Source organism: Aulonocara sp. 'chitande type north' Nkhata Bay, linkage group LG3 (genome assembly GCF_057382095.1).
Source record: "Aulonocara sp. 'chitande type north' Nkhata Bay isolate Kocher_YH1m ecotype deep benthic linkage group LG3, A_spYH_male_GT1.1, whole genome shotgun sequence".
NCBI lineage: Eukaryota > Metazoa > Chordata > Actinopteri > Cichliformes > Cichlidae > Aulonocara > Aulonocara sp. 'chitande type north' Nkhata Bay.
The window spans coordinates 43,402,235-43,417,471 of record NC_141346.1 but is presented as its reverse complement, the minus strand read 5'-3'; the positions used below and the strand labels follow the sequence as shown (position 1 = coordinate 43,417,471).

The 15,237-nt window shown below is 38.6% G+C and overlaps 2 protein-coding genes across 2 annotated transcripts; both read left to right on the top strand.

Moving 5' to 3' along the window:
• The first annotated feature begins 9,292 nt into the window (after positions 1-9,292).
• On the top strand, positions 9,293-12,756 carry LOC147335803 (homeobox protein HMX3-like). The gene is made up of 3 exons (XM_086287552.1): positions 9,293-9,934; positions 10,418-10,615; positions 11,299-12,756. The coding sequence occupies exons 1-3, from the start codon at positions 9,685-9,687 to the stop codon at positions 11,724-11,726; spliced, it is 876 nt and encodes a 291-aa protein (XP_086143678.1). The 5' UTR covers positions 9,293-9,684; the 3' UTR covers positions 11,727-12,756.
• Positions 12,757-13,404: 648 nt separating this feature from the next.
• Positions 13,405-15,030, top strand: LOC147335802 (homeobox protein Nkx-2.3-like). Its single transcript, XM_086287551.1, has 2 exons — positions 13,405-13,667; positions 13,947-15,030. The coding sequence occupies exons 1-2, from the start codon at positions 13,469-13,471 to the stop codon at positions 14,486-14,488; spliced, it is 741 nt and encodes a 246-aa protein (XP_086143677.1). The 5' UTR covers positions 13,405-13,468; the 3' UTR covers positions 14,489-15,030.
• The last annotated feature ends 207 nt before the right edge of the window (positions 15,031-15,237 follow it).

The following is a 15,237-nucleotide window of genomic DNA, read 5'->3' as shown; positions in this document are numbered from 1 at the left end:
AGGTACATAAATTATTATTATTATTATTATTATTATTATTATTATTATTATTATTTGCTTGCTAGTTTCTTTGTTTTTCTTTTGTTTATTTTATATTACTTTCTTTTTTCCTCACGGATTTCATATCACCTATTATTTTTGTAAGTCTTAAAAAAATCTTAATGTTGTTCTTGTCAAATTAAAAATCTCCCCTTTCGAGTACTTGTGAATATTTATTTAATAATTTATTTTCTAGGATCAAAGAGATTGTGTGTTGCTTTTTCAGCTACAATGTTTCCAGTTTAGCCAATCAGAGTCTACAAACCAATCCGCTGCTCACTGTTCACTACAGTGAAATTAGTAAGTGCTGTGCTGTATTGTGTAAAAATGCTGACCTGCTCTGCTTCACTTCACTTGTAATTTTGCGTCTGAGTGACTTGAACAATAAACGGTACATAAAAATAAAAATCTTTCCCATGGAACAAATCAAATTATTATTATTATTATTTTTTATATATGTAGCAGTTTGATGCTGGCCTTATAACCTGTAGGGTCACGCAAAGGCCAACACACAAACATTTAAGACACGCAAACTCTTGCAGGACAAATCAAACCTAAAAGTAATCAGCGTTTGTAAATGGTTAAATTCTGCCACCTCTGCTCTTTGCTTCTTTGCTCCTCAGTTCAACTTGTTGTTTGTTGGGCCTTGATGACACTGTGAGTGTTACACTGATAAATTAGTTTTTTTGCGGAGGAAAAAAACCCTCTTACTAACCAAAAACAGAGAAATAAAATAAATAAATTAGCCTCCGTCGTCATGTTTGGGCGGTGACTGGAGTCCAGGTTGTGGGTTTGATTCCCCGGGCAGCAGCAGTGAGGTCACCAAGAGGACTTGCGTGATAAGAGGAGCAAAAACGAGACTTTCTGTGGAAATCTGTCCTGTAGACACGCATTATGGACTTCTTTCATCTTTCATACCGCTTCTGGTTTTTCTTGCTGTGCCCCTCGGCATGTATGTTTAATCAGACGTCCGTCAGACTGCGAGGAGACCTAGCTCGACCCCAATTTTAGAGAAACAGACAGTGGACTTGAATTGCTACTTTATTTATTTTGAAAGGGAAAAAAATAAACTATTATTATTATTATTTTTAATGTATTTATTTATTTATTTACTTTAAAGTTTGTAGGATATGTCTATAACTAGTGTTTCCCGTTATAACTGTATAACTACCTATCCAAATACTGTCATCTCTGTCAGTTTGCTCTTTTAATGATCGTGATTTAAATTCATTTTAATTTGCATTACATGAAAAAGCCATAAAATCACTGGAAACATTTGAACATTTTAATAAAAGTTCATAGTTCTATTAAAATCTGGCACTCACAGTAAGCTTCCTCATTAGGTGTAATTCCGCGGTGTGTGGTTTAGGGATCCCCGGCAGGCAGCACTGACTGCAGCTCTAATAGCCTGAGCACTCCCAGCTATCCTTCAGGGCCATGATTTATTGAAAAATATGGACCCTGTGTATAAGCTAATATGACAGAAGTGCTTTGACCTCGGGGGGCAGTGCACTCTCCACGGCAGTCAGCTGCTACCTTGAGCGCGCTCAGCGTCTTTCTCACGCGATTTCTCTGTTTGAAGGTTTTCATCTTCGGGTTTTTTCCCCTTGCTTTTATAACAGATTTATTAAAGTTTGCATGTGAAAACAAAGCTCAGACCCCAGGGTCACATCGAGTGCAACCAGGGCACTGCTCAAAAAGGGCACACAAGCATGGACAGAAAGCTCTATTTTCAGGATCCTTTTAAAAGTATTTATATTTGAGCGTTTTCAACAAGTCTTCCTTGATTGTCCTTTTCAGGAAACAGAGGACGATTTAATTTTCTGTCTTCGTAAAACTTTACAGGTCCCTTTTATGCGTTTTACCGATTTCCTAACTATGAAAAACTAAACACAGTCTTTTTTTATTCTATTTATATTTTATTTTTCTTATGGTTTTTCTTAAGGTTAATGCGTTATTCGCTCATTTTTGCACTTTTTTCTCCACTTCCGCGATTTTTATGAAACAAAGATAAGTACCAAGTGTCAGGAAACTGTCAACATCTATTTTCAAACAGAGTGCCTAAATCAGGCTGTGTATGGATGAGCCTGCACTGACATCACATACTGTCTCCTCCAATAAAAGCTCAGACTGAGCAGTAGTAACCTACTTTCTAAATTACTCAGCCTCCCAGAAAGGTCCATCATCACCACTCAGTTAAGTGTGCCAAACACAGGCTCTGTTTCAACACACTGGTGCAACCAAGTCAGTGGGGATTTGATTTTGTTTCTACTTAAGTAGAAGTACAGATACTTGTGTAAAAAAGTTGTGATTCTACATTTTTACTCAAGTAAAAATAAAAAGTGGAGGAAATTTACCTTCTGGAGTGTTTCCAAAGCATATACATGAAAAACTAAATCTTCTACAAGCGATTTTATGCCAAGTTAACTGAACCAGAACTTTCCATATTATTATAATAATAAAAACAATATTATTAAAAGGGAAAGTAAATTTTATTTCAACCGAAATTCTAATTTTAGTTAAATCACAAAGCTTGAACATCTGTTACATAGAACACAAGCAAAGAAAAACAAAAGGGAATAAAAATATTAGCTCTACCTTTCTACACTGGTGATTCTGCTTTCCCACCCAAAAACATGAAATTGCACAGTCAGGGCTTTTAAATAGGAATCGGGGGTGGAGGAAATCTAAGATGGGTTACAACTGGTGCAGTGTGAGGAATAAGAAGCACTTAGAAACAAGCCTCACACATTTCTGTTGTGAGCTCCAACAGATTTTGTGTACAAGCTGTGATGAGACGAGCTGTGCTGCTGCTCCTTGTGGATTTAGCTAGCTGTTTTCAACAGGATAGCAGATGTTACATGAGCTATCATGAGTGGTACAAAGGTGGACTTCAGTGAGCGAAGCTAATCAGCTTAAATTTAAATCGATGTCTGCTACCCTTCATGTAACCTCACACTGACCATGAACACCACGGCCACTCTGCACCAGTCCATTATAGTGTATTATGGAGCAGGTAGCTTTAAATTTATCAAACTAGAAAGTTAAATCTAACAGTCCTTACATTTAAAAATACGCCTTCTTCTTCTTCTACCGTCTCTTGTCTTTCTTACATCTTTCTCCAAGCTGAAGTTAGCTCTTGTTCTTTTCTCTCCCTGAGAAATATAGCAGCTGTAGCTTCAGCTAGCATCACAATGCATAGTGGTTTAAATGATGCATAATTACAGCTTTTTGTCTATGTCCTCTCATCACGTAAGATTATTAGGGATTCACTTTCTTGGATGATTGAGAATGCATCAATAGGATTATTAGGGATTGTTTTTATGTGTTTTTTATGTTGTTGTTCTCTCTGTGTAAGTTCAAACCAGTTTGATGAGTGGAAGGTGCACAGTGATGTGAAATAATCAAAATGATGAGCCTTTCTTTGAAACGCAAGATGTAGAACCTAAAAACGTTTGTTTTAAAATATTCGGGAATAAAAGTAAAAATTTGTGAGAAAAAAATAAATATTCAATTATAGCACAGGATACTTGAAAATTTTATTACAGTTTAAAAAAAGTATTTGTACTTTATTACTTTATTACTAACACTGAAGATAAAGATATAAACATTTACTAATCAGGTATAAACCACTGGCGTAAACATGTCTTATTACAGCTAAAGACATTAGTGGTGTTACAGTTAAGCTGATGTTTTCTCATTGATCTAATGGCCCATCAGCTGATATACTTGTACTCCACAAGAAGTGCTCGGTTGATTTTCACCCCAGCCCAGAGGGATGAAACACGTCTCCAGTGGCTGAATTTATCTTAGGTTACTTTATGTTGCGCAGGAAATGTGTGGATAGTCCCTGAATGTGTCATGTCTGAGCACAAACAAACCTCTCAGACAGTCTTGATGGGCATTTTTTCTGAAGGTTTTATGTGTTTATATTTGCACTGATGGGTGGGGATATGTGGCAATAGCCCACAATGTGCTTAAAATATCAAGCGTTTCGCTCCTTTGTGCTGAACTGACAAGCTGGCTCTAACAGGGGTTAATTTGCCGTCCAAGGGTTAAACAAACAGGCATCACTAGTTTATTTCTACCGAGTCTTGGATTTGTTTTGCTTTCAGGCTTCTGCCAAGTAAAATTCAAACAAGCAAAACTAAAGGCAGCAAACTCATTTTTCCTAACAGATTTTTTTGTGAGAGCGTAAAAGCTTTTGCAATAAAACAAACAACTCCCAGAATGCCTTTTGGTTCGTTCCAATGAATCGGGCTCAGGGTGCAGTGAGGTGAAGGCTAATAGGGATTAAGCAGGAGAAGTATGCGTCAGTTTCGATGGTTGTAATCTGGAGTGTTCTTTTTGGAGTTTCTGAACAGGTATAAAACGCAGATTAGGAAGCATTTCTGATAAGTGACAGCGGGAGCCTGGAAGTCTGTTTTCATGCAGGGCCCAGCGCTGACCCATTTGACACAAACTGCCAGAGAAACGGCATGCTTTAAATCTCATCTGATTGGTAGAAATTTGGTTCTTGAAAAGAAAGAAAGATGAAAAAACGAAGGTGAAATAAATCAACAGTCGACGGCGATTGCTGCAGGAGAGCCTGAAAGACCAGACAACGTCGTCAATAACTCTACGCTCATTGTGGCATAAAGGGGCCTTCTGGTTGACTGGCTCTTTTAAGACCGACCTAAGATGTCTGGACCTTACTGACCTCATATACACTCCTGCATTCTGGGCCATGGCTTTGACCTCAACAGTTTGCATTGACACAGTGGCCCATTACAGTGCCAGAAATAATGATGTGGAGGATCCCCCAGCAGCAGACTATTAATGCACTGATTCTGATGATGTATACTGAAAGACAAACGTAACTAGCAGTACAGATACAGGATTGGAATATCATCTGAATACGCTTTATGATGATTTATTTCTGGACAGGCTGTGCTGGGGAAATCAAAGCAATCTTGAGGACTGGATTTCTTATTGTTTAATTGAAAACTTGCTCAAGCAGCAAAAGGCCATTGGTTTGAAAAAAAAGAGAGAGAAAAAGTGGCAAAGTGCAGCCCCTGAGTGCAGTTTAAGGGGATTTGGGTGCTTATATTTCACGCCAGATAAATGCTAAGCTTATATTTTTTTCTGTACTTGGCTACATTTATCAGGCAGCTTTTGTCACTTTTAAGACTTCATATAAAAAAAGCAATGGACTTGTAAAATATTGGCACCACAAGCTGTCAGACAGAAAGAAGGAAATGCTAATTAACATAGGCTATGTTAAATATGTTAACAAAATAGGGACCCTTCACCACAATACTTCTGATATGTCAACCTCATTGTTAACAGTTTTCTTTTGTAAAATTATTAGTACAGGACATGAAATCACACATCTTTAAATTATAGTATTAAATCTTTTGGGTGTCTTCTCACACTGCAAATAATAGTCTAATAAATTTCCACAATCTTAAATTAATGAATTCAAAATGTTACTTTAGGAAGCAGAAAAAGGAGTTGTTTATCTGCATTAGTACAGAATGTAATCTAGAGGTTGGGTTCTTCATTGCATAATCTGTACCTTATGCCAGCCATAATTAAGTGATCTTGAACGTACCTCTGTGCTGTTCCTCAAAATAGGGCGAGACAGGACAGGAAGTGTTATGTTAATGTTCCAGCGAGGGGTCATTTTTCAAGCTGGCCCAAAAGCACCTGGCTGAATCATTGTTGGGGAAAAACTGCAGAGGTACCCAGATATGTCGACTCCTCCCGTAGACTCAAGCATCAGCACAATTACTTGGGCCCTCCATATTTTCATAGCTCAGGAAGGAGGTCAAGAACAATGGGATGAAGGCAGATTATGCTCTCTGACAAGCCTCCACGTGTGCTTTTGAACTACTGACCTATAAGTTCATATAGAAACAGCATCTTTCTAAATTACCTAATGTGAACGGCAAAGCCGCACTATTAAGGGTCCTCATGAAAACAAGACGAGGGATAAGATCTCGTCACTCATTTGTCAAGTGCAAAGTAAGTAAAATGTCATAAATAAATAACTAAATGAATTCATGCATGAAAAGGGTGGAGATAAGTAGAAAAGTAGTTTCTGTTAAATGTACATAAAATCTTCTTATTTGTTGAATATGTTATTTATTAGTAATGAATATTTGAGGTTAAAAGGATATTGAAATGGAAAACATACCAACTGGTTACAGTGAAAACAACTTTCCAGCTTGGTAGACGTGAATGGGTCCCACGTGAGCGTCACATTTTCTGTGACTGTTGTAAAAGTTTTCGTTATTTCACACAGTTGGTTCCTTTCTCATTTCTTGTGTTTTTGTCACTGCTCGAAGTGGGCTGGACCTCATTAGAACTTCATGATGTCATGCTCCTGTGGACCAATCAGAATCCAATTCAGCAACATTTGAATGAGAAGGTGGCAACATTTGTGAGGGTTTTGGTTATTTAAATGAAATGTTATAAAAACAAAGTCCTCATTAATATATATATTTTTATATATATATTTTCAGAATTTTATAGAGATTGAAATCCTAAAAGTTGGATACTGGTGTTTTAAACCCTCCCATTAACAAAGAAATATGAATGTTTTCATACTGTTGGACATTTTTCATTTTAAAACTAAGATGTATTTAAGAACAACAGTTTCAAACTGTGAACAAAATTGTGAGATTTGACATGTTACCATCACAACTGCAAGCAGTACATGAACATCATCACACCTTACAGAAAGCCAAATGCATTTCTGGCATTCTGTTACATTAATTTAATCACATTTTTTAAACTGTAAATTGGTAATTAAGTTCATACTTCGTGCAAATTAAGATGCAACTTCATAACATTTACCAGAATTTATGGTTTACCTTTTGCCCTAAATATACTTATCAGTTCCTGATGATATGTAAAATGTAAGAAGGACCAAATAAATAATAACTGGGAGTTTAAAAAGGACATATATATAAAATTAAACTGTATTTTTTCCATTGGTGTTTACCTACACAGTATATTTAAATGAAGGAGACACAAATAAATCAATGAATTAATAAATAAATAATATATTTTTTAAATTTAATGAGTACCTTCCAGATACATTTTTGGGTGATAGCTGGAGAATACGCTTTGCCACTGTACTCTTCTATTACACAAAAAAGAAGGATACTCTAGTGCAGCCAGCACCCCCGATTGCAAAAGTGTAATTACAAGGTAAGAACAGGAAACATGGCTTGTCCTGGCCTTAAAAACACCCCATTATTAAATGAAAAATACTTATATTTGTTTAAGTAAGAACCACTAAGTATTTTAGATACTTATTTTATTTTAGATAGATGTACTAAAATCAAAAGCATTACATGGTAAATGTGGGAAATTGTACCATAAGTAGTGGGCTGTATTATGAAGATTTAAAAATGTTGGTGGGGGTGTTGCACACTTTTCTCTGAGAAGTGTTTGTTGCTCTTTGCTTCTGTTCTCTAAAGTCTGATCATAGATTTGAAGATTTGTTTCCATTTCTATGTTCACATTCTTTCTTTCTGTTTCTGAATACATGCTGTATTCTGATGTGATTCTTTCAAATGCAAAAATATGTAGAAAATAAGGGTAAGTATGACAAAGTTGATCAGCTCGCAGCCTGAAAAAAATCCTGCAGCCTGGAATGTTCTGAGCATTAGTTCAAGGCTACTTACAGATGAAAGTAAGCTTTTCACAGTGTTTAAATCCTATTACAACTCCAAACACGGCTGTGTTTGACTCCGCTGTTCATAGTTTCATAGCTGACTAAGTATTTTCCACTTTCAGCATTAATTAACTCATTTTAAGTTACAGCACACAGCCAGTCCATCTATGGGCACCCAAGGTGATGCAGGGCTTCTCTCAATAAAAGATACATTATTTCTCCTTGAATAGTCGAATGTTCATAGGATTTGGAAAGAGTTCTTAACCGTGGTCAAATACTTCTGCCTTATCCTAATTTTTGCCATGTTTGAAGTTCTCTTGTTATTGAACTTGATATAAAGCTACTCACTGATCTGACTTTTAACCCTCTGAGGCAGGAAACTGGGACTGTTGTCAAAGGCCGCATGAATAAGCTGAACTCAATTCTGCTCAATACTAATTTGTTCTCATTATAAGTGTATTGGTGCAGCCCTCCACAACAGTCCCAGTTTTTCATGTAACCAAATGGGAAAATGCGTTGCCCACCAATCAAAGTCATCACCAGTAATGCCCCAAATGTAACCAAAACTCTAACCCAGTGCAAGCAGAATATGTCACTTTTTTACAAAATGTAAATTGTTCTCTGAAGTTATACTTCAGATCAAACTGCACTGAGAAATACAGAAATCAGTTTTTCTTATTGTTACTTTGCTTCAGTTTTTAAGGTTCACTGAGTTTGACATTGAAACGTTGATTTTACATTATACCCATATTTTGAAGACTGGATGTTTCCTGTGCTTACCTTAAGCTGAGGTTAAAAGATGGGCTTGTAAAACTTTGTCTCATTACAACTTTCTAACTTGCCAGCAACACTTTATAAGGTTACACATCTCACTGGTGTTACAACACACACAAAATTAATTTTCAAAAAAGCAGGCTGCTTCTTGTGTCCAGTAGGTGCTTTGTCTTTTTTTGTGACAAACGTTTTTGTATCCATAGATGCTGAAGTTTTGAATGAGGATGTCTTGGGGAAAGCAGTTTTTTTTCTTTTGTTTTTATTTTTAAAAGGGGAAATGACCCGCAAACCTACTGAGAACTGATTTAAACAAGCAATCTAATTTAAGATAAACCAAACTTTTCACTTGAAGTACACGGTTAATTGAGCGCAGTAAGAGTTTTTTTTTTCCCACTGACGCACGTTGTTGATTTGCCATGAATGCCACATCAGCAGCATCTGCTTTTTATTAGCATTAGCGCACAATGATACAATTGATTCATACTCCTCCTATAACAGTGTCCATACATTATACATCATGCTTAGTCTTGGGTTTTTCTGCTATTTTAAGAAGAAAAAGAAATGTTTTACTACGGTTTATTTATGTTTATTATCCCTGTTTTATCTAAAGGCAAATAACTGGACGTTAGTAACCAATGAAATGAAATATAAAAATAGCATTTCTGTGGGAAACGTTTGCTTTGCTGTGTCATTATGGACAAGAAAGTGAAACCTGAGTGTAACAGAGTTATTTTGTGAATAGTAAATATAAAGTGTGCATGGACAAAAGTAACCAATAGGCGGTACTGTGCACTGTGCCATTCTTCATGGAGCTTTCTCCATCTCCAGCCCTGAGGACAACAACGTATCTCTGCCTTGGTTTGCTCCGTAATTGACCTAAATACAGCATCTCTGCGGTCCCTCAAGGCAGACTATCGCACAGCCCACACGAGAGCATACAAACTACGAGACCGTGTCCGGGTATTTCCTGGAGTAATTCCTATTCGCCTTTTGCCCTCAGCTCAAACCCGAAACGAATTTGCTTTGTGTATCTCTCGTAACTGTAGCAGGCTGTCCTCACATGGACTGCGTCGGGATGGTCTGCGCGCAGAAGACTCGTCTGGCCCGAGATAAGACGCCTTCCCAGGAATGACAGTATAAAAATTTACGTGTGGTGGATTTTAAAAGGGTGTTTTTTTTGTAACTGGCGGAGTCATAAAGTCATCATGCTGGATGATAAAACACCGCGACTGAAATCCGGTCCTCCATCGAGAGGTTCATCTTTTTACATTGAGAATTTGCTGGGAACTACAGGAAGACGTTCTTCAGCCGAGGAGCGAGCGGAGACTCCGAGCTTCAAACTTACTGGTCACGACCCGGGGATGTGTCCGGGTCTGAAAACGAGACGTCTGAGCGACACTGACAGGTCGGACGGGAGCGGAACATTTGCAAACACAGCGAATGGCTGCTCGAGAAGTGAGTTTGCTCCTGACCGTCCTTTTCGTCCCATCGAAAAGGTTACTGAAAATAACAAATGTTCGTTTTTGTTTCGACGATTTGTTCCTTGTTTGTCGCTTACAAGAGTCGGGTTAAAATATATAACTCATTTTATTATTGATAAACAAACATCACACAAACCCCCACATCTAACATTTATGATTTATGCATCTCGCTTTGGGGTCTCAATGGGACAAAAGTGGACATGACGCATGGTCAGGGTTCACTCTCCGATTATCAGCCGTGTAGAAGCCAACAGCATTTGGCATCCACACAACGATCTCACAACAATCTCCCTCTTGTTCTTTAAATAGACCCGCAGCGAAGAGCTGATGCGTATTTATAATCTTGGAGAGGACAGACAGCATGAATGCGAGCAATTCCCCGCTGTGCACAAATCTGACAGTGTGTAGGATGATTTAAAGTAACTTTTTTTTTCTTTTTTCACGACATCCTTTGCAGGGCTTCTTTGCAAAACCAGCCGCTCGCACGAACACGTAGACCCCGTGCTAAACAGCGAACGGGATTCCCCAACTTTAACGGGAAAGGCGGGGGAGAATGACAAACCGGCCGAGAAGGAAGGCGACGGTCTGTCAGATGAGAAGGAAGAGGAAGACACGCGCTCCTCTTGCGTCTCTCTAGGGGACAGCTGTGACACAGGTGAGCTCAAAGTACACGTAATTCATTAAAAAGACACACAAAAAACCCAAATAGTCTTGTGCTCTGCTATAAGCACGCATGCGCCGTTCTAGTACACACTCACTCAAGCGGAATTTTTTTTTTTTCGATTTTAAAAAAGCAGCATTTGCAGAGCTTCTTGGTTAGGTGCATTTTCTTTCCGATAAGGTGCATTGACAGCAGCAGTGACCCAAGTTTTCAAAAGTTCGCATTAGAGAGCAGGGGTGCAGTTAGCATTTCTTGGGTCTGAGGGCCATACCCTGCTCTGCCAGTTACAGCAGAAGAGGGCAACATGTTTTATTTGATTTGATTTTTATTTTGTTGTAGAAATTAGATAAAAGCAAAGGATGATACATTTAGTAACTGAATGGAGACATTACATAACGGGTTAAAATACAAATATTAAACTTTATATCTAAATGCTATATGAACATTAAATTAGCTTAAATATTGCAAATTGCTTAATAGCACCGCATAGTTCGTTGTATTACATAGCAGTACTGCCTATTTGGAGATATTCACCCGGAGACTTGTTAGCATGAATTTGATCAATTAACAGCTACATGGTCTGTAAATGCAACACTAGAAATATACATAAAATGTTTACTGTTGCGATGTGTGCTAAGAAACTTTTAAATGAAGACACTGCTTCTTCTTGGCCTCAGGTGACATCACAGTGGTGCGAAAGAAGAAGACGCGCACTGTGTTCAGCCGAAGCCAGGTGTTCCAGCTGGAGTCCACCTTCGACCTGAAGCGTTACCTGAGCAGCTCGGAGCGAGCTGGGCTGGCTGCGTCGCTGCAGCTCACCGAGACCCAAGTAAAGATCTGGTTCCAAAATCGCAGGAACAAGTGGAAACGACAGATCACGGCAGATATAGAAGCCAGCAGCACCACTGCACCGTACGCCGCCCAGAGGGTGGTTAGAGTTCCCGTGTTGTATCGCGAGAGCGTCACTACCCCGCTGACACTGACAAACCTGCCCCACGTGTCACATCCAGTAGTTGGCTTCTCTAACTCTGTTAACTATCCGCTGTCTGGCCACTTCACCCATCCGGTGTCATTCATAACGCCACAGATGACCGGGCTGGTGTGACTTAAAGAGTGGAAGAGCTCTCGTATACCTGTGACTCACATGAATCAAATAATGATGCTGCAAAATGTTCATGTTAGAATATTCAGTAAAGTTCATCCCTGCAGTGCACTGAGCATTGTCATCCTCTGTTGAAATGTTTCCTTTGGATGTTTTCTGGAAGTACATTTAGATCAAGGTGCCCGTGTCTACTTTCAGCATTAAACTTCCTCATCATTAGCAGAACCTTTATCAATTTATTGTAAGCAAAGGTCATTTTTTAAGATTTAGTACCAAATTTAGCACTACCAGGAATAAATTAGTATTACTAGAAATATGGAAATTGTGATGGATATTTTTGGACCATTCAAGCTGCCCACCATCCTTCTTTGTGCTTTACTGAGGACATTTCACACACATAGTCACACAGTTTCCAACTAAAGCTTTATTTTGCGATGATTTCTGTCACTGGAAAATATAGGGGTCCACGTACTTGGAAGAGTCAATATGTTTATGGTGTGTAAAGCGATGTAAAAAAAATTCAAACAAAGAAAAAGATACTTTGGGAATTCATTAATTTGTAAATGTATAAGAAAAATCTGGAAATGAAAACACAAATTACTGTAAACAATCAGGTTACACATAGAAAAATCATCTGAGGACAAAAATCAGGACCAAAAGTTCATTTTTGTATATTTTTTTCTATACTTTATGCTTTCAACTTATATTCACATGCTACAGAAAAAGTTTTTCTTTGCACTGCTGAGTTTCCCATCACACTCATCTTCTCACGTGGCTTTAGACTGTTCAATTCTTTCTGAAATTTGAACCCACACACGTGACCTATGAGTGCTAAAATGTAGCTCATTTATGAAATAAAAGCCAGTATGGTGTTTGTGATATTGTGACTTTTGATAGCTGTTAGCAGGGGTAGGCTATTAGCAACACTGATTGACTGACACTTTTGTTTTTTGTTGTTAATTTAAGATGATTTTAATACAGAGTTTTGTACACTTCTATGTTCACATGTGAATAAAATTTTATGCACAAGGCGTTTCGTGGTTTCTTTCCTGTTTCTTGGCCATCAGCTGTTTATTTGGCATCTTTATTTGGAATTTAGGTTGTATGTGGGTTTCAAAATGTAAAAAAAACCCAACTTATGCCCAAGGGGCAATTAAGAAAGAAAAGAGGGCATCACATGAGATGAATAGTTTTTGATAGTGTGAGTAACATTTTCAAAGAAAATAAAAAAGAACAATGAGGTTAAGCTGAGATATGCAATGTTGGAGGCGAGATTAGAACAGCTTATTGTGTTAAACTTGGCTATGTTATGCGCCCCCTTAACCCATTGTCGGGTTACATAATTCTCATGCTGCCAGTAGTTAAAATGCTGTCAAAATGACATGTTAATGTTCTTTACAGAGATACTTTAAAAAGTATTTAGTATCTAAAATAAATAAATACATAAATAATAAATAAATAAAACAACTGGTAAGGTTTCCAAACTCTTAGTTTTTGCACACTTCCTGGGAAAGCAGGCTGCAAGAAAGCGCACAAACCTCCAATATGGCAGCCAGACGTAAATCTGCATCCCGCCCTCATCTGCCCCCTCAACCTCGCCAATCAAAAGCTGCTAAACCGCAGTCTTCCGGGTCGTTGATTTACTGCGCACCGGCTCCTCTGTGCTCTAGTGGCAGCCGAGGAGCAATGGTGCTCGGAGCGTCCAGAGACGTCGGTGTTTCGGGTTTCTCGGAGGAGCAAATGAAATGCCGGGGAATATGAACAAAGAGGATGCCCCCAGTCGGAGCACTTGTTTGACCTTCACAATTGACAACATCCTCAACCTGAGGCCGCAAGAAAGTGGAGATTTGGACTGTTCAAACGGGCAGAAAGACGGTGGATGTAAGAATGTTTTGGAGGAGCGATGTGAGGATGTGTGGGACGTCCGAAGGACAGAGGAGACAGGTAACTCTGACGGATATACCCAAATACCATATCTGTAAATTTCATAGAATTAAAGGGAAATTTTAGGCTAATTAATCTGTTTAGAAGCACAACGATAAAGATCAAAAAAAATTTTTTAAAAAACGCTCAAAGTTCAAATTATTTGTGCGAAAATGCAGAAGCGCTTACAGGACGCCGGTTTGTGTCTGCTTTACTGGAATGTTGCTGAGCTTGTTCGCAGGTGTTTTTACGTTTGCCTTTACCGCTGCACCAAAGCACATCTTGTCGCTCCGTTCACAGTGAAGCCCAGAGTTCAGCGCGGGGGAAACACACCGCCGCTCACCGCTGGATCCTGTCCGCAAAATGAGTGCAGCGCTGAGGAGCCACAGCAGCAGCACCACCACCAACAACAACAGCAGCAGCAGACTGTGGACTCCAAAGCCATGGTAAAGAAGAAAACGCGCACCATCTTCTCCAAGCGACAGATATTTCAACTCGAGGCGACTTTTGACATGAAGCGCTATCTGAGCAGCTCGGAGAGAGCGTGCCTCGCGAGCTCCCTGCAGCTCACGGAGACCCAGGTGAAAATCTGGTTCCAGAACCGCCGCAACAAGCTCAAGAGACAGCTGTCCACGGACATGGAGGGCCCGCTGGCCGCCGATCACTTTACAGAGGCAGGAAAAAACGTGCAATTACCAACTTTTTACAAAGACAGCAGCGTGCTGGGCGGATGTTTGTTACCCATACCGTTCCCTGTCGTGTACCCGACGGCAAACGCCGCGCCTTACATTTACTTCTCTAACACTGGCAAATACTTTGGCCTCTTTGATGCAGACTGTTGAGTTGTCTCTTGGGTGCGTGGACACTCCGACTTACAGTCAGCCCAAATTTTTTTTGCATGATACGTCTGATCCTTTTTTCATTTTTAACTTTTTTTTTAATGAGTTGTCAACATATCAACTAATTCAACGTGCATGCGCCACTTTTTGGTTTATCACTATTATTATTATTATTATTATTATTATTATTATTATTATTATTGAATTTTATATACAGAGTTTATCATCTTGAATTGTGCATGCGTTCAAATCCTCGGAGCAGTTTTCCTTTGCGCAGTAATGTCATCTGAAAGAATGTACCATACGTTAAACTCCTGATGCTGCATCAGCCTTACTACCCTGCAATAATACTTTCTGTTTGTGTGTGTTCATTGTTTTTCCTGTGGAGCAACACTTGGTTTGTATTTATATGGCCTTATCATTGTTTAGTTTTTTTTAAAAAACAACTTTTATCTTTTGTTTTCACTTTTATAAGACTGTTAAACTGTGAAGACGGTTATTCTACGACGATCATATTTTGCAATAAAACGTGTAACATTTGCAGTTTTAAATGTGTGTTGACTTGTATCAGGAACAGCAACACAAAAAACCCCAAAACAAACAACAACAAAACCCAACAGATAACACCAAAACACGCCCAGATTGCATTTTTAATAATCCTTTATTTATTTATTAACTCATACTCCTACTTTTCCTTTCACTTTGTAAGAGTCGTTTCGCATTATTTATTCAGCGTTAGATCGTATTTAAAG

Excerpts from the sequence above, each read along its gene's own strand:
- LOC147335803 (XM_086287552.1), top strand. The coding sequence starts at position 9,685 with ATGCTGGATGATAAAACACCGCGACTGAAATCCGGTCCTCCATCGAGA. Across the intron at positions 9,935-10,417 it reads AGCGAATGGCTGCTCGAGAA|GGCTTCTTTGCAAAACCAGC; the intron begins GTGAGTTTGCTC and ends CATCCTTTGCAG. Across the intron at positions 10,616-11,298 it reads AGGGGACAGCTGTGACACAG|GTGACATCACAGTGGTGCGA; the intron begins GTGAGCTCAAAG and ends TCTTGGCCTCAG.
- LOC147335802 (XM_086287551.1), top strand. The coding sequence starts at position 13,469 with ATGCCGGGGAATATGAACAAAGAGGATGCCCCCAGTCGGAGCACTTGT. Across the intron at positions 13,668-13,946 it reads CCGAAGGACAGAGGAGACAG|TGAAGCCCAGAGTTCAGCGC; the intron begins GTAACTCTGACG and ends CTCCGTTCACAG.